This window comes from Engraulis encrasicolus, chromosome 4 (genome assembly GCF_034702125.1).
Source record: "Engraulis encrasicolus isolate BLACKSEA-1 chromosome 4, IST_EnEncr_1.0, whole genome shotgun sequence".
Taxonomy (NCBI): Eukaryota; Metazoa; Chordata; class Actinopteri; order Clupeiformes; family Engraulidae; genus Engraulis; species Engraulis encrasicolus.
The window spans coordinates 56,642,976-56,670,313 of NC_085860.1; the positions used below are offsets into that span (position 1 = coordinate 56,642,976).

Sequence of the window (27,338 nt, forward strand, 5' to 3'; positions counted from 1 at the left end):
CTGTAATCAAGAGTTTGATTTTTATCTGTTGTAGTAGAACATTTTTTTTCTTGATATTCAGTGGGAATTATTACACAGGAAACACCTGTCCATTCCAACAATGACAACGTTGAAATATAAAAACAAAAATCAAAAACGTCAAGGCCATTCAGTACATCTTCAGTACAAGTTCCAATTCAGTACATCTACTCAAGTGAAGTGTAAAACAACAAAAACATTTGACACAATGTGCTGATATTATCTTTCTGATATTGTGTTCACGCTTTTGAAGTATGAAATATACAAGCTACTGTAACAGCACAAGCATAAACCACACCTAGATTTTGAAACGCTGGTGTGTGATAAGTGGTATGTATAGTAGGTGGGAGCCTACATGGCGCCAGCAGATGTGTTGTCCGATGGAGCGCTGACATCCTTTGGATACAAGCCTTCCAGGACTCCGTCCACAACCACATCCGGAAGACCTTAAAAACAATAAAGGGGTCATGTCACAGATTTTGGCCATGGCTATACTGAAATGGGAACATGTCTGCCAGGTGTAAAGGCTGTCATGCATGCTTGACTATGCATTTACTATGTATGCTGCTAGACATCTTCATTTCCTCCAGGATTACTCTACTCAACTCTATTCTAACAAATGTGTGAAACAGGTTGATTAGATTTCACTCTTCTGTCCAGTGAAACCAATTTCATGGGTAATCAAACCTTTTTTCCCCAACTCTGGTCGTTCAATATTTCCCTTTGTACCATTTCAAGCTACTGTATTCAATGGATGCCTTCAACTGGAATTGCAAAACATAACTGGGAAATATTAGGGTGACCCCAACTTTTGAAGGGCAGTGAATGCAAAATTAAACATGAATATAAGAAACGCACACAGAGATCAAGATTGCCATTATACAATTTGATATTTTGAAGTCAACCAGCCTTTCATTTTGTTAAAAGGGGTTCAAAGCTATTTGAAATTCCATGAAACATGCTGAAATACAAAATATATATTCTTGCAAGCCGGATGGATGAGTTTAGAATAACAAGTTGAAACATTTTATACTGTAATTTCTCATTGTGCAAACTGTTATTTGTGACTGACCCACATCTACACATGGGACCAACCTCCACTAATACACTATGTCTAGTAGACGGCCATGGAAATATAGAAGGCTTCTCATCAGTTGGACAGCTTGAGTAACAACATTTAAAAATCTGTCAACAGTTTTGTGGTTCTGGAGAGACATACTGTACCTGAAAATGTGCCCAGAAAGAAGGGATCTTTAGAGAACGTCACTACGCACTGCTGAATTAGTTCACAGCTGTGAGGGATAAAAATTCATAGTTTAGGCGTCAAGTTATATTAAAAATGGTGCACATAACAGTCCTTCCCATGTTTTTTGGCCTATACATGTTGTTGGAAAAACAGCTAATAACTTGACTTTCAATTAATCAATTCACTTCAGAAGTCAAAGTCAGGTTATTAGCTGTTGTTCCAACAACATGGATAGGCGACGAAACGTGTGGCAAGGGCTGTAGAGTAGCTAGAGTTTGTATGCAACTGTATAGAAATAAACCACATACTCAGTTCTGTCCGTTTTACTCATGGAGCGAAAGTGCCTGATCTGCAGAAACTCCAAAAGCTCTTGAGGAACAGTCTCATTTTGTTGCAGGATTTCCTAGATATGAAACAACATAAATAAAAACATTATGTCAAACAAAATTTCCATTAAATATCAATACTGACAATAACCTGTGTTGCCCCCAAAATAGGAACAGAGTTGTTCCAATCTCAAAGATGACCAACAAATGTCTTTAGTTCGTGTTAAAGCCAAAAGGTATATTGATTGAATATAATTGTCATTCATTATTATTGCAATCAGTTTGTTAAGGTGGGAGACCAAAGAGTACGGCATTGCAACAATCCAGTATGAGGGTTTTGGCAGAAGTAGGGCTGAGTAAGAAAGCAGAGTTTAGAAACGGTGTGCGAGATCAACGTGGGGTCCGATTAACTTGGGATGGCATAATTAACAGCTGTTCACGTCAGCTAGACGAGACACATGGTGCGTCTTAAGTTCAATTTTACACTAAATTAGTACGCTGCACTACGGTTCGACGAGATGAGCATCCCGTTGCACTAAATTAACCATGAATGCACTTTTTGTGTTATGTTATGGAGCTATAGTGCCATACAGACGACGGAGTGATCTACACTAGTAGCGCACTAATACAGTGTACTCAGACAGTATATACATCAAGTAAACCAACGTAAACATCTCCGAGACTCATCCTTGTGCGTGATTGTATTCTCAAACACTTCAGCTATGGTTGTGCAAAGTGTTTCAAATCAAGTCAATTCGTGAGTGCGGTGAGCACTCCGAGAAGTTCTAGGTGACCATCTCAAGTTAATCAGACCCCACGTTGCTCTCGCACAACGGTTTTGAAGTGGGAATAATCTGTTATGGTGGCCTGGTTTATGTGGGAGTGATTAGGAGAGTCAATGATGACTTCAGAGAGAGTGCTGTAAATAGTGTCAACACACTGCTCTGATGAACAATGAGAACCACTAATCTAAGTACTGAGGAACAATGGTTGGCCAAACTAGTTTGTTCAAGTTAAAAGCTCTTTTTTGATGATGTCAAAATGCAGTATTTCCATCAATGATGCACATGCTGTAAACGTCATTTAATGGCTATGACCACAAGTTAGTGCATAAACCTACGCCATCTTGACAATCTGAGGCCGAAGAGTGCTAACACACAAGATTTAGTGCAAATATGTGAATCCGTTCAAAAGTTATGGTACGGGCAAAAAAGTCGGGCATCTTGAAAGCAGTAGCCCCCACAATTTAATCAGTTCTTGTACCTATTATAGGGTGTTGTTGACGAACAAAATTTGGTGCATTTTTTCCACCCATTTCAAACTTATGGTGCTAACAGATTGCCAAGTTGGCCACCTTGAAAGTGTCAGCCTCCAAACTTTTAATCAGCTCTTGTACCTATTATAAAGATTTGGTTCAAGTTCATCCATCCGTTCCGAATTTATCGTGTTAACACAAAATATCTTAAGCAGTGGACATAAGCAGTGGGCAAAACCATAATATTGCAGACACATCACATTCCAGGTATATAATAGTAATAATAATAATAATAATAGTAATAATAATATCAGTTCTGAGGCACCTGGGAAAGGCAAGTCTCCTCCCCTCACTACAAATGGGATCAGGAGCGGGATGGCTTGCTTTGACACTCAGAGATCTATGCGTATGATGCGAGGCACCCCAGCTTGGACAATGCTGTAGATGAAATGTGCTGTGCAAATAATCTTGCGTTTCTGTCAAGGAATCTTCAGCCATACCTGAATATAGTCCTCCAGCTCCTGTCTCCTTTGATCCAAGGGCTTGGTTCGCAAGTGAGGATTTCTTTTGCTGGGAAATTCGGGAAGCATCAGAATTTTCTTGAGCTTATGAAAAGGACAAAGATTTTTTTAAAAATGAGCTGTGATAATGTGAAAACACAGTGAATTGCAAATACTCATGTCACTCCTCTCTTTGCTTTGTAGAATTCTAAGCGTGTTAGTGTACCAGACTGACTGGCAGTGTTTGGCAATTGGGGAAAACACTGAGGAGAAAGAGGATAGGGGAGGGAGACACGGCACAATACATACGTGCTGTTATTAGGCAAACAAATAATTTGACCATATCGTCATAATCAATATTTTGAGTTTTGACCATAACTTAAACCTCTATGAACAAGAAAACATATTGCACTCAAGCTAGCAGCTTCCAAACAATCAGAGGCTGTTCAGAAAAAAGGAAAAAAACGGAAGCGCTGCATGGATCCAGATCTTTTGACACGGGTGCTCTAACAGTGAGTGGATAAAGTTGACATCAAAAAATAAAGAGCAGGAAACTGTGGCACTCCGTTTTCTTATTTTTTACTAGTTCAAAGGCAAATAGACTGCCCGACGCGTTTTGACCACACGGTCTTTGTCAGGGTGCAGTCACTCAATCACAAGGCACAATATATTACAGCTGTCAGTTAGTCATTGGTGGTGGGCATAATAAGCTGAAATGTCAATTAAAGAGTGTGGTGGGTGGGGTACAGTGTGGTGTTCTAAAACTTTTGACTGCTAGTGCATGCATTTCTATTTTTGAAAAGAGGACTTACCTTTCTGTGGAGGTTTTGAAAATCACTGTGTCGCCTGAGGACATAGTGTTTCCTCCCATTGAAGAACACTTCAACCCTGAAAAGCTTAAACATGGGAAAACACGTGCTGGTTACTTCCAGAGACAATTCATCAATGAAATTATTCCTATTTAAATTCCACTTGTAGGCCTACTTTTTACATGGAGTCACATGAACTTAAATGTTAAGTTCAGCCAATTAGCGTGAGCAGTACAACAGCATATTGAAATTGGCAGAACTGTTCGTTTAAATGATAGTGTGTGTAGCTGCATACTTCTAAACCTGCACACTCTGTCAACTTGAGATGTACGCGTTGTCTTCTCTGATTTAACTACTTTTCTTACTCCCTTCAGAGGTTGAACTGATGTCAGTCTTTGTAAGCATCTCTTGTTGTCATTCATTCACAAATTATCTCAATTGCATTTAGATCAAAGTAAGAGGGTGGTGAAGAGTGATTAGCCTTATTCGAGATACGGCAACGACTACATGTGCATGTAGACAGCACTGCATTCTGGATGAAAATGTTGCATGGTGGTTAGATTTATTGTCCAACTTCACCAATTTCAGTCATGTTGTGCCGACGAGGGGACATGTCACATGGTGTCAAACTATCGCGGGATGAATGCGACTGCAGGCGGACCTTGCAACTCCTGCAGTTGCTTATCCCCGTTGATGTTCATCTGCAGGGGTCTGCATACCGCCTCCGAGATCATACGCTCATGAACTGGTTGGCCAATAGAGCTTGAAAGTCCCGCCCCTTAGTTCCGCGTTTCAAGGGACCTAAGCTGACCATCTAACACAGTGTTTCCCAACCAGGGGTACGTGTACCACTAGGGGTACGCGAGCACACTGCAGGGGGTACTTGGAAATATGTAATGTTAACAAATGTATGGAATTTAGTTTCATTGAGATGGAGAAAGCGACATAAAACTTGACTGGGGGGTACTCCTGGCACACCAAAAATGCTTAGGGGGTACACAAGACAAAAAAGGTTGGGAAACACTGATCTAACAACATGGTAGCGAGTAAATAGGTGCGATCGAGATGCGGTCAACGCATGCATGCGCATTTAGACAGCAATGCACCCTGGATGAAAATGCTGCATGACGGTTAGATTTCCTGTCAAACTTCGAGATTTCGTCGATGTTGCGTTGACGAGGTGACATGTCACATGATTATTTATCTTGCAACCTCTGCAGTAGGCGCGTACGAGTTTGTTGCGAGCGTCGATGTTGCGAAAGGCACGTGAGCGAGAACTTGTTGTCACGATGTGGGTGTTATTAAATACAGCGCATTTACAGTCGGCCACAAATATGAACGAGACTATGAGCTCGCACCGGTTTGCTCTACTAACACACCACGTGTGAGGAGTTGGGGGACAGGCAGTGAGGAGGAGCTGAAGTGGGGACCTGCGCAAACTTGTGTAGAGGTGTGAGACAAGACCCATATACACACGTGAGTGAGTTGTTGACCAACCAGTTCATGGGCGCGTGACCTCGGAGGCAGTCCGCCGACGAGCGTTGAAGGGGATAAGCAACTGCAGAGGTTGCAAGATCTGACTGCAGTCGCATGCATCCCGCGATAGTTTGACACCATGTGACATGTCACCTCGTCAACGCAACATCGACGAAATTTCGAAGTTTGACAGGAAATCTAACCGTCATGCAGCATTTTCATCCAGGGTGCATTGCTGTCTACATGCGCATGTATGCGTTGACGTGAACTCGATCGCACCTAATTGCTTATCCCCTTCAACGCTCGTCTGCAGACCGCCTCCGAGGTCACGCTCCCATGAACTGGTTGGTCAACAACTCACTCACGTGTGTATATGAGTCTTGTCTAACACCCCTACACAAGTTTGCTGAGTGAGTTGTTGACCAACCAGTTGTGAGTGAGTTTTTGACCAACCAGTTCATGGGAGCGTGACCTCGGACACGGTCTGTAGACGAGCATCGACGGGGATAAGCAACTGCAGGGGCTGCAAGATCCGGCTGCAGTCGCATTCATCCCGCGATAGTTTGACGCCATGTGACATGTCACCTCGTCGACGCAACATGACTGAAATTTAGTAAGTTGGACAGGAAATCTAACCATCATGCAGCATTTTCATCCAGAGTGCATTGCTGTCTGCATGCGCATGCATACATTGATGGAAAATCGAATGGGGCACCTAAGTCACGCCCTCTACTTCCTGGTTCATGGGGCAGGGGAAGTCAAAAAATAATTACTGGGCTTGAAAATGAGTGTTTTCTTGACACCAATCCAAACCTTGGACCTCCACTTATGCACCACAAATCCAGAAATCACTCATTTTCAAGCCCAGTAATCATTTTTTGACTCCCCCTGCCCCATGAACCAGGAAGTAGAGGGCATGACTTAGGTGCCCCATAAGCTTATTTTGGATGTAAATGTTGCATGATCAGGGTTCCCACTCTTTTTCAAAAATCATTTTCCAGGATATTTCCAGGACTATTTTTGGATAATTCAGGACGGATATTTCATCCGTCGGACCCACAATTTGGACATACACAGCGACACACAATGCATTTAGAGACAATGTGACTTTAATGTTGGAATGAGTTGTAATGAATGAGTACAGTGTGTTAAGGAAAAATTAACCACAAACTGGGCCGGACCGGGCCGGAACTAGCAGCAGCTCCTCGCACCCACAATGCAATTCAAATTGCGGAGTTTCCAGTAGGTGAATACGACTTCTATGCTGTCGATCAACATTGACGGAAGCACGTGAGCGAGAACTTGTTGTCACGATGTGGGTGTTATTAAATACAGCGCATTTGCAGTCGGCCACAAATATGGACGAGACGATGAGCTCGCACCGGTTTGCTCTACTAACACACCACGTGTGAGGAGTGGGGGACAGGCAGTGAGGAGGAGCTGAAGTGGGGACCTGCGCAAACTTGTGTAGAGGTGTGAGACAAGACCCATATACACACGTGAGTGAGTTGTTGACCAACCAGTTCATGGGCGCGTGACCTCGGAGGCAGTCCGCCGACGAGCGTTGAAGGGGATAAGCAACTGCAGAGGTTGCAAGATCTGACTGCAGCCGCATTCATCCCGCGATAGTTTTACACCATGTGACATGTCACCTCGTCAACGCAACGTCGACGAAATTTCGAAGTTTGACAGGAAATCTAACCGTCATGCAGCATTTTCATCCAGGATGCATTGCTGTCTAAATGCGCATATCTGCGTTGATGTCATGTCGAATGTACTTAGTGTCACAATTTGTATCGATCATGGCCTTGCATCCACTGCGCATGGTGTCCCCGGGCTACGCCCCCATACTACACCGTGGCCAATGCAATTTCCTGCGAATAAGCGTTCTTATCCATTCTATGTTCTTTGCCCAAAGGTATTGACCTGGGCTGCGGTTGAAGATCACCAGCTGTCCCGCTAGTAGGAATCTGCTGGAGCTTGGCGACCACACCCCTATGTCAAATTTCGCAAGCCCAGCACGTGCAGCCTCTGTTCAATTGAAATGCTTTCTGATCCACAAAACGTTTATTCGGAATTAAATGAAAGTGCAATGTAAACTCACATTACTGTCACATTATCTCAGAAATGAATACCTTAATAGTCTCTCTCTTATCGCAAAAATGAGTGTACTTGGATTTAAATGCATTCTCCACAAGACTTGACTTTGACTTTTTTGCTCATCAACCATTGTGGCCAGTGGTTTCTGTCTTTCTGCAAGCCAGTTTTGTTGCCAGTTTCTTTTTCTCTGGAATATTCTTGCATACAAACAATTGATGCGACTACTGTGATTTGTCACACCAAAGATCATACTAGCTTTCAAAGTGGCTAGTGAGACTGAAAGCTCTGATCTCCAAAAAAGATAGCAGTACAATTTTTTGTAAGCAAGTGCTAGCACTGCCTATTTGTAGGCCTATTATGACCGTAAACAGGTTTGAGAGATATATAACGCCATGATATCAGCTAGCGACTTTTCAGCAAGCCAACTAGCGACTTTTGGCAACACTGAGTCAAAGAATATGACTGTGTATAAGTGCAATCAAAGATGGCAACCTGACCAAACTGTGTGTGTGGACAATAATGTATTCAATAGGTGGATATAAATTGAATCGTCATGTCTAGACTCGGAGAAGAGTAAAAATTATACCACAAACAAAATCGGGAAAAAGTTGAAGGAAAAAAAATCCAGGACAAATATTTTTTTCCAGGACATTTGGTGAATTTCCAGGACTTTCAAGGACTTGAAAACACATCTCTAAATTTCCAGGTTTTCCAGGTTTTCCAGGACGTGTGGGAACCCTGAGATGGTTATATTTCTTGTCCAACATACCCATTTTCAGTCATGTTGCGCCGATGATGTGACATGTCACTTGGTGTCAAACTATCGCTGTATCAATGCAACTGCAGTCGGACCTTGCAACTCCTGCAGTTGCTTATCCCCGTTGATGCTCGTCTGCATACCGCCTCCGAGGTCACACGCCCATGAAGTGATTCGCCAACAGTTCACTCACGTGTGTGGAGGCGAATTGTCTCACACCCCTACACAAGTTTGCACTGCACCCCACTTGAGCTCGCACCAGTTTGATCTACTAACACAGTGTTTCCCAACCAGGGGTACGTGTACCACTGGTACGCGAGCACACTGCGGGGGGTACTTGGAAAAATGTTATTATAATAACAAATGTATGGAGCAGTCACATCAGGACAGAGAAAGCAATGTAGAACATGAATTAGGGGGTACTCATGGCACAACTAACATGCTTAGGGGGTACGCAAGACAAAAAAGGTTGGGAAACACTGTACTAACACACAACATGTGAGGTGTGGGGGGACAGGTGTAGAGGAGCTGAAGTGGGGAGCAGTGCAAACTGGGGTGTGAGACAAGGCTCCATACACACGTGAGTGAGTTGTTGACCATCCAGTTCATGGGCGTGTGACCTCAGAGGCAGTATGCAGACCCTTGTCGACGAGAATCAACGGATAAGCAACTGCAGGAGTTGCAAGGTCTGTCTGCAGTCGCAATGTCGCATTCATCCCGTGATAGTTTGACAACATGTGACATGATACCTTGTCAATGCAACATGACTGAAATTGGACTGGAAATCTAACAATCATGCAGCATTTTCATCCAGAGTGCATTGCTGTCTGCATGTGCATGCAAACGTTGATGATCAATCGAAGAAGCCTATTGATGGCAAATTAAATGAGCCTTTGGTAAATTGGACAAGAAATCTAACCATGCAGCACTTTCATCCAGAATGCATTCCTGCCTGCATGCGCATGCAAACGTGTATGGTAAATCCATACGGTAAATCGAATGAGCCTCTTGTAACATCTCACCCTTGCATGGAAGACCACATGATCAGTGGGAAGGGAAAGTGGGTGTATCCTAACATGTATCATGCTCCTGGACTGGGAAGTAGCAGCCAGGTGTTGAGAAGTGAGCACTTTCAATCTGACAGCACAATAGCGTGCGGTGCAGGCCTAATATCTTATACAGTGCAAGTGGGCAACTGACTCTATGTAAAACTTACATTGGAAGGTAGGCTATGTCTGGATAGGCTAGGAGTAATGTTGAGATTTGGACGAGAATATGCATTTCCAGCAAATATAAGATACTTCCTGACAGTCAGTTAGGCTGCCTGTCGCAGATTGGATAATCCTGAATGCTTGGACCGTGTGATTCAATGTCCAACGAATGTCAAACCTGTCATACCAGAAATATGTTGACTGCCTGCCAAATAGGCTACCGGTAATCACGCGCACATAAACACAAAATCACACACACAACTGCGCAGGGGAAAAGCGAATAAAATACGAATGATAGTAGGCCTATTACACGTTCATTAGCGTCAACGGCTGTAGATGTGTCAGTGATAAGGTAGCAGACTCACTTTTTTTTCTTTCCCGGACATGTCCACTTCTCTCTCCATAGACGGTATGGACACTTCTGGACACTGGTAGTCAAATTCCAACATAGTTGCTAGCCTATGGAGCCTAGATTATAAGTCAACAAACAACTGGTCGCTATACTTTTTAGAGTCTATTATGGGAAGCCTTCCCTGTGAATCTCAGCATTTCCTCTTTAAAGAAAAGGAGCGTCGAGAGTGAAATAGAGAACTTCTGTTGACTAGCGTAAAGGTGTCGTTTGTGCCAGACTCCTCCCTCAGCCAATTCCATGAGTTTCACGTGAGCCAAGGAGAGCAGCAGAGGTGGTCAGGACTGTCAAACTCATTCAGGGGCCACGTATTCAGGTCAAGTGGGGCCACAGTCTTTCTGACTATGTCAATAATGTCGAGGCGGATGACAACGGATATCAGGAGGAGCATTAACTGTAAATGCCAACTAAAAAATACATTTTTTTCTCAAGTATTAAAAACCTGAAAAAAATGGAATCGGCAATATTTACTTCAGATATTCTTTTTTTCTAGTCTGGGGCCAGATTGAACCTCCTGATTGGCTGCATCTGGCTTTTGACACCCTTGGTATTCTAGGCCTAGGCCTACTTAACACTATATAAATCAGGTTAGTAATTGTGCTTGAGTAGCTGGGTTTTTTCCATTTAAAATAATGATAGTAAACTCCATGATCCAATGAGAAATGTTGGCATTAGCCTAGGTAAAAAAATGCTTACAAATTGGATCAAGCAAGACTATTTTTTTCCTGTCAAAGTTTTATCTGAGATTGTTTATCAGAAATAGCTAAAGTAATGTGCTGAAAATATGGGGCACATTTTATGTCATTTTGTTCTCTCTGGCCTATACAATTCATAAGTATCTAGGCCACCTGAAATGCATGACCTGTCTTTGACAAAAGTGTATAGAAAGTAAAAAGTGATAAGTTAAAGTAATCTATAGCATATGCTTTACCATCCATAGCCTAACTTTTAGAGGAAATACTCAATTTCACATTGCAATAAGACATGGGAGGAGGCCAAGGACATCTTAAATAAAACTGCTTTAATACATTTGATGTTTCAACTTAACTTCTTAAAAACATTGCTACCATGTTTGTCCACCATCAGGCAGTGACCACGTGCAGTGAAACAAGGCAGAAAACAAACACATCAATTAATCAGCTAGTTCATTAGAGATAATTTAGTCAGCAGTACTGTCTAAAAGCCTTAATGACATAACATACACATCAACACGAAAACACTGGAAGTGCATTACATTTTAAAGAAAAGATATCAATATTATCATTGAGACCAAAACAGGACATTGCAAGTCTATGTATCCAGAAACCATCTTTCTGAATGAACTTGTTTTGTCCATCTCCTCTTCTAGGAGTTAAAGGAACACAAGCCATCCCTAAGGCAGAAACAGATACTTGATTTATCATTGTGTACTTCCTTAAATGTTTCATCATGGCATAGTCATAAATTCTATCTTGAACCTCCTGAGACTCAAACTATTCTGTGGTGTGCTTTCGTTTTGTTTTTCTTTGCTCTTGTTTGCCAATTAGGACCTAATGAATACCAAATTTGGTTTTGACACTTACTAAATAAGACACAGAAAAAAAAGTGTCCTGGTATGAGGACAGTGGGTCTATCTTATGAGGACAGTGGTCCTCGAATAAGGACAGTGGGTCAATCAGACCAGATAACATTAGCTATATGGCATGATGTGAGAAATGTTCAATGAAAGTTCCCTTGTATAAAACCTCAGAGTAAAAATCTATACAAGAGGACAATGGCTTACATGATGTGGGCTACATTTCGAATTACTAGTTGCTATAGAGGTCTAGATTTTAGTTAGAAGCAAATGTGAAAGATGTACAAGATATTTTATCTATGAGCTTTTTAATTAAGTGTATTAAAACTGTATTTAAGTAAACACTTAAAATTAACTATTTGCAATAGTACACTCATTTTATCACAAATTTCGCTCAAAACCAGGCTCATTTAATGGCATTATGCAGCCGAGATGTCCTCAAACGAGGAAATGACACTTATTCATCTCCTAGCCAACCACGACCCATACGGAAATTGATATTGTAAAATCATACACAAGTTTTACAAATTCTAAAACATTTGTATATGACAGTGAAAACAGATATACATTTTTTTTGGTAAATTAACTCCTGAAAGTGCCCCCTTTTCCCATACAGAATTATTAGGTGAAACTGAATAAAGTACAAATTGTACATGACATTTACAGATAATGTGCATGATACAATTACTTTCTTTGTATGCTTCATATAATGTTTTGTTCATATAATAATTATGTATGAGAAAACGCCAAACGCCAAAAGGGGCCACTTTCAGGAGTAAATCATACAAGAAATATATACATATTTTTATAAATAATTATTATAAGTTCTTAACCATTTTTTCCATATGGGGAGCTACTAAATGTATTGGCAGAGGACGCGCTCAACTTCTTGGAAAACCGAAAAGCTTTTGGGTGCGAGATAAAAAGCGTCAACTTAAGGAAGAAGAAATCCGCACTCACAAACTGCGTCTCATTATTTATTTATATTACCACCATGTCCAAAAAGCAAACGCGTTTCGGCTAACAAGCCTTCATCAGTGCGTGGTACGACGAGGTACCACGCACTGATGAAGGCTTGTTAGCCGAAACGCGTTTGCTTTTTGGACATGGTGGTAATATAAATAAATAATGAGACGCAGTTTGTGAGTGCGGATTTCTTCTTCCTTGAGCTACTAAATGTGTCAGATTGTATTGCCAAATGAAAATTGAGATATGTTAGTTTCATTCATAAATTTTGAATACAAACTTAACGTTGCCGATTTTCTTTCTTCTGGGATGTATTCTGAATATGGCCACCCTATGTTTTCTGAAAATTGTGCAATTTTGTGTCATCACCACAAGGTGGTGTGGGTAATGTCCCTGAATGTGGACAACAGGTCAAGGTAAAGAAAAAGAAAAAAAAAGTTAAAATTATTCAGATGTGTGACAAATTATGCCTCCATTGACCTCTTCCTTCCTAGCCAATATACTGCAAAGCCTTTCCAGATCCTAAAATAGATATCAATACTGTATGTCCAGCGCCAGAGACGGACTTCCCAGAGTACATCACATCATTCAGTTTGCTCCCTCAAGGCTTCGGGAGTCAATGCTTAATCCCAGTGTAGATGGTTTCAGGAGTTTTTTTTCCCTTCAGAATTCTTCTTGCATGCGTCTGAGGAGATCCATAGGCTCCATCAGCGTTACAATGAAAAGCTCCCCCACACTGGTTTCAATTGCTAAATTTTAAATGAAACGTTTCAGTCAACTGATCTGCATCAAGCACGTTCTCTGCCACAAGTTTTTTTTCTGGGTACAGGCTAGAGTCCAGGGGTGGGGAACCTATGTCTTGAGAGCCATTTACGACCCTTGAGGCCATCTTATCCGGCCCCCCAATATAATTTTAATGTTATGCAGTTTCACATGAAATATGACATGTTTTGTAAAGAAATCTTAGAAATTACATTTGCAATACAATTAAGTTATATTTTCAGGGGACCTAGTGAAGGTGCGGTCTGATGCAAAGGTGGCCATTTGTATTGTAATGTTGCTTGATGAAGCCTAGTAGACCAACATTGAAATTAAACCTGTGGAGCTTTTAATTGTAACAACGCTTGAGGAGTGAGAAGTCAGTGCTTTATCCCAGTGTCTTGCTTCATGCTGAAAGGCTCCAGTCGCTCACTCTCGGGAAGCAGATTGTTGAGTCGCTCCATCAGAGGTACAGTCTGATCGATGCCCATTTGGATGCGGCGAAGAATCATGGACATCTCATTCACCTTCTGAATCTGTTCTGCATACTTCGCATATCGCTTCTGGCGGTCCTGCATGATGCTGAACAAGGCTTCAACCGATAGATCCATCTAGCAATGTAGAGTAAGAAGAGTCCGATTTAGAAACAAAATTAATCAAAGGGTTAATAATGCATCTACTGTATGGTGAGGCTTATTATCATAGGAATCGTTCCCAAAATGAAAGAAGCCGAAAACTCAGGGTTTGATGTTGATGGCATTAGGTTTGATTTAAGATGTGCCGGTTTCGGTTCCGGCTTTGACCTCTAGAGTCAGAACCTCTATGATATAAATACAATAAACATGCATTTATGTCTTCTAAGCATGAGACACTGATGGTTAATGATTCCAACCGCCCTAGAGGTTAAAAAAAAAAGGTCACATTTGGGCGTCAATGTCAATAGAAATGTATAGCTCCTTTGCATTGTATTCAACAATTTACATTTGAATATGGCAATAACAAAATATGAATATGTGTTGCTCTGTTTACCAAACAACATGTGTATGAATATGGACACAACAAAATAAGACGGCCTATAAAGGCCTAGTTAAACTGAAATAATCATTATCAGAAACAACAGACTTAAACTCATCAGAAACCTGACTGATTGTCCAGGTCCAAAGTAGCCTGGTTTAGCTCAGATCATGATGTGTCCACAACACAATAAAACTGCTTCGAAATTATAGTTTAGGAAGTTTGTTAAACTTGCATCAATCTGGCAGCATGAGTACAGCCAGACTGACTGTAAATGGTGAGCAAAAAAGACTGTTGCTCTCAAGTATTAAAAACTTGAAATCTAAGACAACTGCAACAAATTTTGTAATGGGCAAGAGATTTACTTGTTATATTGACATTTTTATTTGTTAAGTGTTTAAGTGTTTTCTACAAGTATTATGTTTGACACCCTGGTATATAAAAAAAGACTAAATTGAATTAAAAAAAATCAAAAGGATAACAAATTGATTCAAACACTATTTTAGAGACATCTTAACTAATGAACCACACCAAACCAATATTTAAAACACCAAAAAAAAAACACCAAATGTAGCACCGTCCTTGATCACAAACAGAGTAAGGATAATAGTCCTGGACTGGGAGGAGCACAAAGGCTTTGGTCTGATGGCTCTGCATTTGGATATTCAGCCTATGGCTGAGTGCTTTTGCTTTACTGTTTTTAATGCTTAACATAATAGATCGCTCGACTTACCTCGGACTTACCGTACACTACAACAAAGGGGAAATAATATCTACATTAACCTCCTACATTAAGAACTGTACATCACACTAACTTGAGCTAAATCTTTCCCTCAATTTGAGATAATACAATGAACATACATACCTCTTTAATTCTTTTGACGAGAGCATTCTGGTCAAATGCCACTGCCTCAGCACATTGGTGGAGGTGGTTCTGGTAACGTACACAGAGCTGTAGCACATGAACCGAATCCAACTTCTCTACACAAACGGTACTGGGAGAGGTTTGGCCACTAAGGACACCTAAGGGGAAAAAAAATCACAATATTTTGCAAAAGAAGGGGAGCCTCTATGGACAATATGTTGTATTGTATTGTGCATTTGAAAGCCGTATAACATGTAGTGTCAGAAAATAGTAAAGCATCTCAATGAAAAGATTTCACACACAAAGTCATGCAGTATCAGAGCTTGTCTGGACGTAATGTGATTATGTGGAAATATTTGAAACCAATCTCTTGCTGTCCACCATTTTGATCATACTGCCTTTGATTTCGACCACGACCTAAGTGTCCATCACCAGTAGCCTTTTATTAAATGAAAAAATGAATGGGAATGAAGTGGGTTTAAAGTGCAAGTTTGTCAAGTTGATTCGCAGGTGCCATGACAGTACTTGGTGCGCAACTGTGACGTATGTACTTAGCAAAACTTGTGCATGTCTAAGGGCAAACCCAAAACCCTTTACACAAGGAGGCTTGACATCTAGGTAGACCCCTTCCTACTCATGCACTTGAAGTGTGTAGACCCTTAAATGGGACAGAGGTAAGACATCATAAAAAGCTGTTTCTTCCTCCATTACATCACTGTCTATATTGTTAGTTACAAGGTGAATGGTGAATCTGCTAGACATTTTTCAGTTGTTTTCTCAAGATCCGGGAGATCTAGAAATAACCGTTTTGTTTACTCAAGATCTCGAATTAATTGTGTCGTTATCTCGGAATAACAAGGTGAATAAAAAGATTATATGAACAACTTACCTAATCCTGGACATGAATAATAAAAAAAGAAACCAACCGAATGAATGAATGAATCAATCAATTTATCAATAGATGAATAAATTAATAAATGAATGAATGAATGAATGAATGAATGAATGAATGAATGCAATCAACTAAATACCTTTAAGAAGTGGCTGGAAAGTTGGAATTTCTTGCAGTTTGATGACATCTGGATCATTGTGAATATTACGTAATGTTTGAGTTCCTTGAGCAACTATCACAATGTCATCCATTTTGGCTCTTTGCTTCGCAGGAGAGGAGGATACCACTGAAACGAACCATGTACATGTAGGAAAATAAGCAACAGTATCATATCAGTAATAACACATCACTTTTTTCTATTTCTTAAGTGTTATCTTTTTCATGTGCACCAGCACCATAACTTGGAAACGTAGACTTTTTATGTATGAATACAAGAATCTTCTCCACCCAGTTTTGAATGACCAGTCAGTCAGTCATAGACATCTATGGCTGTCATGTTATATACATATTAGTCTATTACTTACATATTCATGAAAAGATCAAATTTGCATCTGGAAAATAATCAAAATGGCAGTGCTTCCCCCAGCACTGTATGGTCAAGGCGGAAACCATTGACAACAAATACCTACCACCTTCACTAGGTCCCCAGAATAGATAAAGATGTTGTATTGCAGACATCAGTTTTAATTTTCAATTATGATATTGACATATCTGACACTGGCTAACCCCCACACACTAATACATGCACTGCTGCAAAAACTAAATGGCATACTCCACTGTCTTTCCAAGTCAACTCGACTTCTTTATGCGTTTCATGTTATTTCATATTTCATTCAAAAGTCTTCTTCAATACTTTGCTGATGTTAGCAGCAGGCCAGTTAAGCTCTGATCATCATAAGAAATGTAAAAAAAATTTTTTTAAAGAACCATGAAGCTTTCAGTGTTTGCTGTTGATGACATCGACATTGTTAAGATGTGGAGCACAATTTGTCCTCCTGGGTCAGCTATGAGTCACTGATCTCTGAGAATGTCTATGCATGGAATTAGAAATGTATGCGTCTCTTATAATCTAAATATAATGTGCTAGAAATAATTTATTTGCGTCTCTTGAGCATGAGCAAACATCTTCGGATAAGTCCAATACCAGAGAAGGTCTAATGGGTTGAGAAATCCCACTCTCGGTAAGGTTTGGTAAACTTCCGAAATAGACGATTTTGGTTACAGTTCCACTCTGGTTTCATGTGAAGGTGTTCGACATTGGAGAACAGAATGACTGGAGCTCTAATGATGCTATAACTTACAACTCAAAATCCATTTTTGTCAAGATTGTTTTATGTGCTGGATGTTGATGGTATAAAAACATGCATGGCTGATTTTTTTTTATTTCATTTGAAATGTTAGATTTCTCAACAAACAAAACCAAAGCGCGCAGACCGCTGGACTATGCCCAGTGACTTATGACGCTACTGACTTTGGATACTTTCCCCACTGTCGACTATTTGGCTGCTCTGTACCACTCAGCTATGGCACATGGGATGAATCACTCTTACACTTACACTTCTCATCACCAAACACAGCTGTGTGTGCGTGTGAGAGAGATCTGCATTTGGCTGAACGTAGTGTACGCTATTGTGGTTAATATGTGCATGTAATGTGTATTCTATATTTATGTATGCTACTGGATTTATTTATTTCCCCTCGGGATACTGTACTCTACAGTTGGCATGATGAGATGACATACCACTGTCTGTGTGCTTGTGCTCCGCATCACCACTCTGTTCAGCTCCCATTGTGGAACACCAGTTTCAGGGATCTGCAATATCAAACAAAAACATTAAGACATCGGAAGACACGTTGTTCAAATGCATCAGAGACACACTCGATCAGTGCACATTTTAAAATAACAACATACTTTTTCTCCCACAGAGTTTTAGGTTCTTGTTAGTGTCATCCAAGAACATAGTTAATTGATAAACCTGGATAAATAACCAACAGGAAGCGGTAAATCTGATAATAGAAAGGCCCACTATGTCATTTAGTAGAGAAAATGAGGACTCCAGGCTGCACTGCCTCAACCTGGTTTACTGCTAAGCCAGTTTCTTGAAATACTCCGTAGCCGCTAGGTATTACACATTACGTTTCTGAAACAGTAGTGGATGCTGTGGAATCATAGTACAACACGCCAGGTGCAGTTAGTCCTACAAGATCCAGCATGGGCAGACAAGCAGCACATACCAAAAGAGAGTAGGCTTCATTAGTCGGAGATCTTGGGTACAGCTATCCGTCCTCTGGTCTGGGACTGCAACATACAAAATGTAGTAGGCTAAAACAAACAAACAAACAAAGGCGTAGACAGCAACATTGTCAAAACACCAAATTGTCACTGTGTTTACATGGCTAACCAATGCCCAATTGACGTTCCTCAGTCCACACTTATCTATGTCTATATATTTTGGTTAGTTTAAGTTTCAAGGCAACTAAAAATGATCATCTTTGTTTATGAAAAAAAACTTAAAAAGTTAAATTATCACGGTTTAGGGTGGGTCAGAGACCTGCGATTCATCTGCCGCAACAATGCGTGAAGTCAGCAACATTAGCACAATTTCCGATAAGACCGTGTTCCATTCTTCATTCCAAAATAAAAGTTGCATCAGCAATATTTAATATTTACATTAAAACAGCATAATCATCATTATCTATAAAACATTCTTAATCAAAGCCAAAGTCTGTGTTAGCTATGCAAAGACTAAAACCATGATCCGAACAGCTCAACTAACTTTTATTTTGAGGTCATAGCGCAAAGCGAACTCTTGTTGTTTCTGTGTATTCACGGTGTGGCTATTTACATCTACAGGGAGAAATGGTGGTGGACGTTTCATAAGAATATCCATTTCATTTGTGGCAGACGACCTAACTACGCTAGAAGATATCACTACTACTTTATTTCATCACTCTTCTGGATGTCAACGCTGGTCTGGTGAACTGCTGTCTTAATCCATGTTTGGTGACCAGCGGTACGTTTTCCTAGCAAACTTAAATTACTTAGCTAGTCGTGTTGTGTCTAAGCTGTCGTGTATCGTTATGTAAACTGTATATAAGAATGTGAAAAACAAAAGACACAAAAGTATAGCAACAGTTCAAATGCACTCGTCTCGAGCATGACAGCGAAATGGGTGGACTGAATTGTCAGGTAGCAAGCACTACAACTACTTCTGCGAGATCCATGGGCAAGACTAGAACTTTGCTGACGTCAGTATGGCAATTTTTGTCTCTTCTTTCATCTCGACCCGTATGAACTCCAAGTGACATTTGGTGCATTTCCCAATTCCTAAGCATGTTGTGTGAAGCGAGATCTAAATTCATCGGTTTTCATTACATCTCTCTAAATATCTATCTATTTTAGCACAGTCTCTCTCTCTCTCTCTCTCTCTCTCTCTCTCTCTCTCTCTCTCTCTCTCTCTCTCTCTCTCTTACACATACACACGCACGCACGCACAGTGCAACAGCCATACCACAGTTCAGGAATTGAACTTGAAACCAAGGGGTCGTGGGTGGGTCTGTGGGAAAGAAAGGGTAACAGTCTCCTTTTCATAGACGTTCATACCATGCCTGGGGCTCTGGGCAATGGGGCACCTAAGTCACGCCCTCTACTTCCTTGTTCATGGGGCATGGGGGTAAAAAAATAATTACTGGGCTTGAAATGAGTGGTTTTTCGACAGCAATCCAAACCTTGGACCTCCACCTATGCACCAAAAATCCACCACGACTGGCCTCGTTCACTTCCATTCAATTTTTTGCAACTTATTGCCCCATGAACCAGGAAATAGAGGGCGTGACTTAGGTGCCCCATGGCACTGTCCACACACGTGGAGGGCAGTGTTCGCACCCCTTAACACTACACAACAGCGGAGAAACCCCTGAACCCTCAATGATCAGAATATATCTCTTACCATCCTCCCTGGTTTGATTTTACAACTCGACCACTGCTTGTGAGGACATAAACATAGAGGATGAATGTCTTGTGTGCACTGTGTATGGCTGTCATAACAATGGCAAATGGTAATAATCACTTCTACACTGTGTTGCAGAACAGGCTTGCAGTAGAAGCATGTGGAAGACGGCTGCGGTTGTAGCAGTGGTCGCACTCACCTGTGGCTATCTCTTCCAAAGCCAATCAGACCTGCCAAGCCATGTGTTGGGCTACTTTTCCTCCTCCTCCTCCTCCGGTTCCCTGAAGTCAGAACAGACTAGCCTCACTCCGGCTGCCTTGGAGCAGGCCATTGCGTCTGCCTGGGAAATTATCATCACTGCTCCTGCGCATCAGTGGAAAAAAATTGCCGTTGGGTAGGCTGATTGTTCCAGATTAATGCAGAAGCATTTTTTTGTTTGTTTCTCTTACTTCTGAGTGATGATTGTTGTTTCCATCTTCTACAATTTCAGAGTGAATGCTTGTGTGGACGTTGTGGTGTCAGGGGTGCGTTTACTTGAAGATTTGGCCATCGAGCCCGGGACAGGAGTCGACCATGAGGTTCTGGAGTCCAGAGAGGGCCTCATGGAAGCCTTCCTTCATTTCATGGAGAGGGGCGCAGCAGCAGAGCGCTTCTTCACCGATCGGGAAGCCTTCCTTACTATTGCACAGGCTGCTGCCAAGGATCCGGATGCTCAGGTACGTAGCTACCTATGTAAAAAACTGCCTTAAAGGTGCACTGTGTAGGATGTGTGGCCAGAGTAGGTATTGCAACTATGCTGGTTATTGAAACTATGCTTCATATTGCCCAATTTGATCTTTTCAGGAATATTTACTAAGTAATAAACATACCCCTAGGCTGCCCTACACACATGCCATTCCCATGAAAGCTCAGGAATTCATGGCTTTGTGATGGGCAATCCAAAAACATTCACTTTGTCCTCAAGCCTTTTTTAACCAGTTTGGTCATGGTATACCTGTACCTTAGGTCAGTGTCCAAGACCCATTTGCCGCCAACCTTTAACTTCTTGGCAGATCTTTTGAGATGTTGCCTCAGTATTTTTCCACTGCTGTTCTTTCTGTATGATGTATCTACTTTATGATGTGCGCCATTCCCTCCTGCAGCTCAACAACCCTATAGCATGATACCGCCACCCCCATGTTTCAAAGTTCACATAGTGTTCTCAGGCTTGCAAGCATCTTATAACTGTTTCTCAAAAATGGTGGTGATCAAGTGGTTAAAATCAATAGATAATGGTGATCAAGTGGTGAAAATCATTAGATTTTAGTTTCATCAATCATAAAGCACTTAATTTTCCTCATGTAATCAGTCTGTTAATGTTTCTTTTGGACATATCACCACTGTTATGTTTTCAGGGGAAAGGGAGACATATGCAAGCCCAGAAAACCATTCTAGCTTTGAAATATTGTTTTGGCAGGTAGCATCATGTTATCAGGTTGTTTTGCTGCAGGGGGAACAGCCGCACATCACAAAATAGACGGCATCGTGAATAAATGGAAAAATATTGAAACATCATCTCAAAACGTATACCAATAGGTTATTGCGTAGAATCAAGTGGGTCTTCCAAATGAACAGTGGCCTAATACATATACCCAAACTTGTTAAAATGGATTAAGGACAAGAAAGTAAAAGTTTTGCAGAGGCCATCACAAATCTCTGATCAAGGTCCTATTCCGTTTTTCTGGGCAGAGCTGAAATGGCATGTGTTTGTACTAGGGCGGCCTACACGCATGGCCCAGTTACACCAGTTCTGTCTGGAGGAATGGGCCAGAATACGTGCCAAACATGCTAGTAGTAGGTTATCCCAAACTTTTTGACCCAATTGATGGAAGTTTAAAGGCATTTAAACTTTAAAGGCATTTTCCTCAAAATATTACATTGTGGATTTTAAGAAGGTACTAGGGGAGACTGCAATGCCTTTGTAATAGGCTTATGGCCAAAGTGCAGGGCATGACCTCATGTCCTGTTTGACTTTGCAGTGATCAAGACTGCTTTGTCATTGATCAAAATATCATTTGGCATCATTTATAAGGCTAAAAATATGTGTGACAGTGTCTTGAATATTTTACCTCATTTGCCTCCTCCTCCTCACAGTATTTTTATCCATCCTTTTAACATAATCTTTTAAATTGGTCTAGCTCTATGTGGGAGGGAATGCTGCTCTGATGGGACAGAAGTTCGCCTCCTACCCTCAGGTTACGGTAGGTTGGTACTTACCCTATACTTATTATGCTAACATCTTCAAAGCTTAGTTTTTTCAGGTGCAATTGCTGCCAAATGTGGTATTTATTTAGTCAGCAGATAAATACAGCTTTCTGCTTTATCAGATTTTTATATTTGGAAACATTGAAGCTGTAAACATCTTCAAAAGCAAAAAATAATATCTGAATTACACAATGTTATGTTAACTTATGCTAATTAGTTAGGTAAAATAACTAAAAATCCATATCAGACACATATTTGTGTAGCCCATGTATTTGGCCTCAAGGAAAAATGAATGCTTTTCCTGACATATGCTTGGGTCAGCCACAGCTAAATTAAATTTTAAAAGTGTAATTATATTACTGATTTTTCCCCCCATCTGTCAATAAGGTTCTTCTCTGTGGACCTGTGGGGCCTACACTTCATCAGCTGCTGGTTGATGAAATAGTAGTTCCCCCAGAGTCCCTTCAGGAGACGGATGAGTTTCATCTGATTCTGGAGTACCAGATAGGTACGTTGCCCATATGCTGTTGTCAGCATGCAGCTAAATTCACTACTTCACTACTAGAATTTCAATGTAGCTTCATTCACGTGCACAGAGATGAAGCTCATTCACAACACATCAGAGATGTGTGCTTGTGACTTGGACTTGAGTCAGATTTGAGTCACATTGATGACTTCAGACTTGACAATATTAGGAATGACGTGCTATATCAAGATGTAAACTTCACTCTGCATTTTTTCATTTCGCGGCATATATTGAAAGACGCGATATTTACAGAACTTCACACTGGCAAAGCCCATGAGCTGTTTTGCTTCCATTAACCTATTGAGTTCTACTATATTTGTTCACAGAGCTATTGTTTGTTTCTGAGAAATTTGTTAAATGAAATATCCCTATCACTTCGCTGCATTGTTGTGTTGACATTACGATTTTCCAAGTGGGGACTTTTACATCCCGCTTCATCAGCCATTCCATTGCATTTCAGATGGTAGGAGGTTAGAAACACCTTAGTTCTCACCAGTCTGGAAAGAGGTCTATACAAGAGTACCTTTTAAAGGAAAACGTCAGAAAGTTTCAAATTTACTATATTTTCCTTGGTACATATTCCCCAAAATCGATTTCTCACCTTGTGCACATGTGTCAGCCCGAAATAGTAACACACACGAATGTTTGAAATTCAAGTTACCGCTCTGGCTCTCCCTCCCCGGGCCCCGCCATGTTCACTCAGGCAACAGGGCCATGACATAAACAATAGTTCACTTGTTGATTCAATAGTGTAGTATGAACTGCAGGATGAATTTAATCTTTTGACTAGAATTGCATCAGTCTACATTTTTACAGACTTAACTATCATTTACATCTCAATTTCATGTGCTTTCTTTTTCTTTTTTTGTTATCCAGGAGAACAGTTGGGTGCAACAAAAGCACCTCAAGCTAACCGCTTCATCTTCTCTCACGACATGTCCAATGGGAAGATGAGCGCCCTGGAGACGCTCGCCGCAAGTGTGGAGGAGTTTCAACCTGACTTGGTCGTTCTCTCTGGGCTGCATATGATGGAGGGCTTGGGGAAAGAACTGTGGCAGGAACGGCTCAAAGAGGTAATGAAAACCACTACAACTGGACATGAATATACCTGCATGCCTCCGTGACACCCTTGGATGTTGAAAGCATTGGTCTTCAAAATGTAATCAGTTCATGAACGCATGTGTTACACAATGTTTGGTGTAATCTGTGCACCTGTTCTGAAGTAATTTTCCAAACAAAAGGTCTGGCATCTTGAAAGTATTGGGCTTCAAAATGTTATCAGTCCATGTGCATTATAGAGTGTTCTCGGACAACATTTAGTGCAAATCGGCCTAAGTTGTAGTGCTAACAAAAATCTGTGGCAGACAGACTATATGGACATACAACCAGAGAACAGTGTGCCTCCAGCCCAGGACCTTCATCCCTTGTTATTGTCTACATTTTGTGGGTTATAGATATTAAACCATTAAAAATTGAGTTTCTTCTCTTACATTATTAGTGATATCAAAGGGAACTCTTTACTTGTTTAATAACAATTCAGATTAAATAGGAAAAGCACAAAAAACCCTAGCTATGTTTATAATGTGTATTACATATTTTGGCCTATTGCGACTTAGTCCATTTGTTATTCATATTTATCTTACACCGGCCATGGTGTAATACTCACACCCACTATTACAAACTCTGTTTTGTTGGAGTAATTGGGAGGGAGCCACTGATCGCTGCTCTTATCTATTGTTATGAAGGCTGTGGTGACTCTATCTGATGTCCGAAACCACGTCCCTATTCATCTGGAGCTGGCCAGCATGACTGACCCGGACTACATGGCCACCATCATGCAAGAGGTAAATGTGTACAGTAGGTCTCATGCATAGATATGGACAGGGCTTGGCATTACCGGTTTTTTTTTTTTTTGCAGAACTACTAGCCATTAGGCCTTTCTACCATCTACCGTTTTGTTTTGAGTTCTTTTCATTACCATGCTGAACTGTGAGACGATAAGTAATCCTCAGTTTATCCGGTACCTGCCAAATGACTAATGAGGCTGATAATATTCTTAAGTTTTACCTGCATTTGGCTTGTTGCCAGGTACTGTGGATGTAGATGTTGTATATACTACTGCTGGCTCTCAAAACTGTCAATACATTTTCATGTGAATTTTCAGTTGTAATACTTTTTTAAATGTCCAAATATGCCAACAAGACATGTTGACAAGATTGGAGGAATTCAATTCAGATTCAGTTTGTGGTGCTTGGTGTTCATTCGGAGGCGCCGCACCACAGGAAGGCCTCAGTGCTGGAGGAAACGCTGATCTTTACCACATTACATGCTGCCATAACTTTTTGCTCTGTTAGCAGGTGATACCCATCGTGAACTCTATTGGGCTGAATGAGCAGGAGCTTCTCTTCTTCTCCCAGGCCGGAAGAGGCCCACACTCGGAGCTGAGTTCCTGGAACGGCTCGCCAGACGTTGGCCGCGTCAGTGACATTCTCCTGTGGATCTTGGAGCAGCACGGCCGCAGCGATCCGAATTCAGAGGCCGACCTGACCCGTATCCACTTCCACACTCTCTCCTATCACATATTGGCCACGGTGGACGGTTACTGGGGCAACCAGGTAGCGGCCGTGGCGGCAGGTGCGCGTGTAGCCAGCTGCCAAGCATGTGGCGTGCAGGCTGTTGATGTGGACAAGGTGGTCCTTAAAAGCCCCGTTGAGTTTTACAGCTCGTACAGCGAGCCGAGGGAACAACTGAAACTTAATCCCGACGAGCCGGTCACATTCTGGTCTCGTGATAATGTGACTTTCTACATGACTCCTGTTTTGGTGTGCAGACAACCTCTGAGGACTGTTGGTTTGGGAGATGCCATCTCTGCCGAAGGACTGTTATATTCAGAGTTGATATCTGATGAGTTCCAAAAACCTTTATAAAAAAGATAATCTTAACCCCAATCTATTGTGATTTTATGATGTTAACTCTTCCTCCATCATTGCTTTTTACTTTGATGCAGCTCCAGAGAACAGTGACCATTGTCTTTTTTGGTTAGGAGATTATGTGGAATATCCTCCTCACACTCCCATTGTGATGTTTCAAGCAATTCTTAAATAATATACATTTTATGTTACTTGTTTAAACATTACATTGTGTGCTTTAAATTGTTGACGAATGCAATACATAACTGTAAAAAAAAAAACTTATCACAGGTGCAGTCTTAACTAGTGACCAACCACTGGAAACACATCGGGAATGTCCCTTAGTAATTATTAATAGTTGTGTTCCCATGATGCACTATGTCTTGCCTACTGCTAACACTCCAAAATGTCATAAGTCATCTAAGGTATCTGTAGTCTCATACTAGCATCCTTCTTGCAGTTTGGGACAGATTTACATGGGTTCCAAATAAAGAGTACTGAACTATACGAGTACGTTTTTGTGGTGACACTTTGTACTTCTACAAACTACAAATTCAGAATGGCAAAAACATTGGGTGCAAACTGATATTTAAATTGTGTTTTTCCCCAGCATGTCCTTGTTTTCCAAGTAGATATTTGGGCTTTTGACAGGACTGCGAAGAAAAGACAGGAAATGAGTGGGAGAGAGATGGGGTAGGGCTGAGAAATGATCCAGGCAATTTTGCCATGCTGTTTTTATGTACCGGTAGTCTTATATGAAAGCACAGGATGAAGTCATATAAACTGGTCATATGAACTGTGGGATGTAATGTGGTTGTCCCCTTGTGACACTTTGCCCCATATGGTATATTTCACCCCAAGTTAAAAAATGTAGTACTGTAGTATAAAAGAATGATTTGGAAAAACATTTATTGATCCCTTCACTCATGTCAAATAGTACATCACATACAAACTGCAGTACATTTTAATAGCATTTTAATAAAAACACTGAACCTCGTTAGAAACACACAGACCACAAAAGATGCCATATCTTCGACTCTTTTGAACAGTCAATATTTTCTTCTCCCATTCCAGCTTTTCTTGTTGTCAGGGCCTCCTACAATTAGCAACATTTGAATATTTAGTGAAATTTCAATTCCTGTTGTATTATCTAGTGAAATGACGATTAATGTGTAGACATTGACCAGATCAGCATATTACAAATTGATAATGAATGAAGGACATATTGATTTTGACAATGTTCTAGTGTTGGTACACAGCACATACCTTCTTTGTCTTCTAACTCTTCACGTTCCAGCAGACTTGCCTTCTTTCTTTCTTTGTGACTCCATTTGCAATTTCCCCTTGACTTCAACACATTCTGACTGTAAAGGATAGGAGTTTAAAATTATGTCAATCTTAAAAATAACAAGGTACTTTGCCTGTGTAAAATGGGCTAGAAATTTAATGTTAAAAACAGCTGATCATGCACTTCTACAAAAGGGCTTTCCTGGGTTTTCGTCATATGAAATTAGAAGCACAAGTTATGCAAAAAGCACATCAGGACATGCC

At 40.9% G+C, this 27,338-nt stretch overlaps 4 protein-coding genes across 9 annotated transcripts in view; 1 reads left to right on the plus strand and 3 right to left on the minus strand.

Moving 5' to 3' along the window:
• Positions 1–6: 6 nt before the first annotated feature.
• Positions 7–10,388, minus strand: snx22 (sorting nexin 22). Of its 2 annotated transcripts, none has more exons than XM_063196289.1 (6): positions 10,064–10,388; positions 4,158–4,241; positions 3,346–3,450; positions 1,573–1,667; positions 1,243–1,310; positions 7–464 (listed from the first exon to the last, which is right to left on the minus strand). In XM_063196289.1, exons 1-6 carry the CDS (start codon positions 10,145–10,147, stop codon positions 370–372), a joined length of 531 nt encoding a protein of 176 aa, XP_063052359.1. In that variant the 5' UTR covers positions 10,148–10,388; the 3' UTR covers positions 7–369. The 2 variants fall into 2 exon arrangements, with proteins under 2 accessions (XP_063052359.1, XP_063052361.1); XM_063196291.1 differs by lacking the exon at positions 10,064–10,388 and adding an exon at positions 8,500–8,561 and having other exon boundaries at positions 3,346–3,415.
• Positions 10,389–13,518: 3,130 nt separating this feature from the next.
• borcs5 (BLOC-1 related complex subunit 5) lies at positions 13,519–18,768 on the minus strand. 3 transcript variants are annotated; one of them, XM_063196292.1, is made up of 6 exons: positions 18,711–18,768; positions 18,394–18,457; positions 17,900–17,971; positions 16,298–16,444; positions 15,267–15,424; positions 13,519–13,998 (listed from the first exon to the last, which is right to left on the minus strand). In XM_063196292.1, exons 3-6 carry the CDS (start codon positions 17,946–17,948, stop codon positions 13,768–13,770), a joined length of 585 nt encoding a protein of 194 aa, XP_063052362.1. In that variant the 5' UTR covers positions 17,949–17,971; positions 18,394–18,457; positions 18,711–18,768; the 3' UTR covers positions 13,519–13,767. The 3 variants fall into 3 exon arrangements, with proteins under 3 accessions (XP_063052362.1, XP_063052363.1, XP_063052364.1); XM_063196293.1 differs by having other exon boundaries at positions 18,394–18,481; positions 18,711–18,747; XM_063196294.1 differs by lacking the exon at positions 18,711–18,768 and adding an exon at positions 18,552–18,681.
• Positions 18,769–18,986: 218 nt separating this feature from the next.
• Positions 18,987–26,294, plus strand: adpgk (ADP-dependent glucokinase). 3 transcript variants are annotated; one of them, XM_063197761.1, is made up of 8 exons: positions 18,987–19,172; positions 20,252–20,502; positions 20,599–20,824; positions 22,286–22,348; positions 22,740–22,860; positions 23,755–23,951; positions 24,624–24,722; positions 25,233–26,294. In XM_063197761.1, exons 2-8 carry the CDS (start codon positions 20,267–20,269, stop codon positions 25,803–25,805), a joined length of 1,515 nt encoding a protein of 504 aa, XP_063053831.1. In that variant the 5' UTR covers positions 18,987–19,172; positions 20,252–20,266; the 3' UTR covers positions 25,806–26,294. The 3 variants fall into 3 exon arrangements, with proteins under 3 accessions (XP_063053831.1, XP_063053830.1, XP_063053832.1); XM_063197760.1 differs by having other exon boundaries at positions 18,993–19,172; positions 20,247–20,502; XM_063197762.1 differs by having other exon boundaries at positions 18,993–19,172; positions 20,247–20,502; positions 25,236–26,294.
• A 385-nt stretch (positions 26,295–26,679) lies between these two features.
• Positions 26,680–27,338, minus strand: part of cep290 (centrosomal protein 290) — a 51,719-nt gene continuing 51,060 nt past the window's right edge. The window contains exons 46-47 of the mRNA XM_063197763.1: positions 27,094–27,151; positions 26,680–26,883 (exon numbers count right to left, since the gene is read on the minus strand). Of these exons, the coding sequence (XP_063053833.1) occupies positions 26,837–26,883; positions 27,094–27,151 (105 nt within the window). The 3' untranslated portion in view covers positions 26,680–26,836. The remainder of the gene's footprint in view (positions 26,884–27,093; positions 27,152–27,338) is intronic.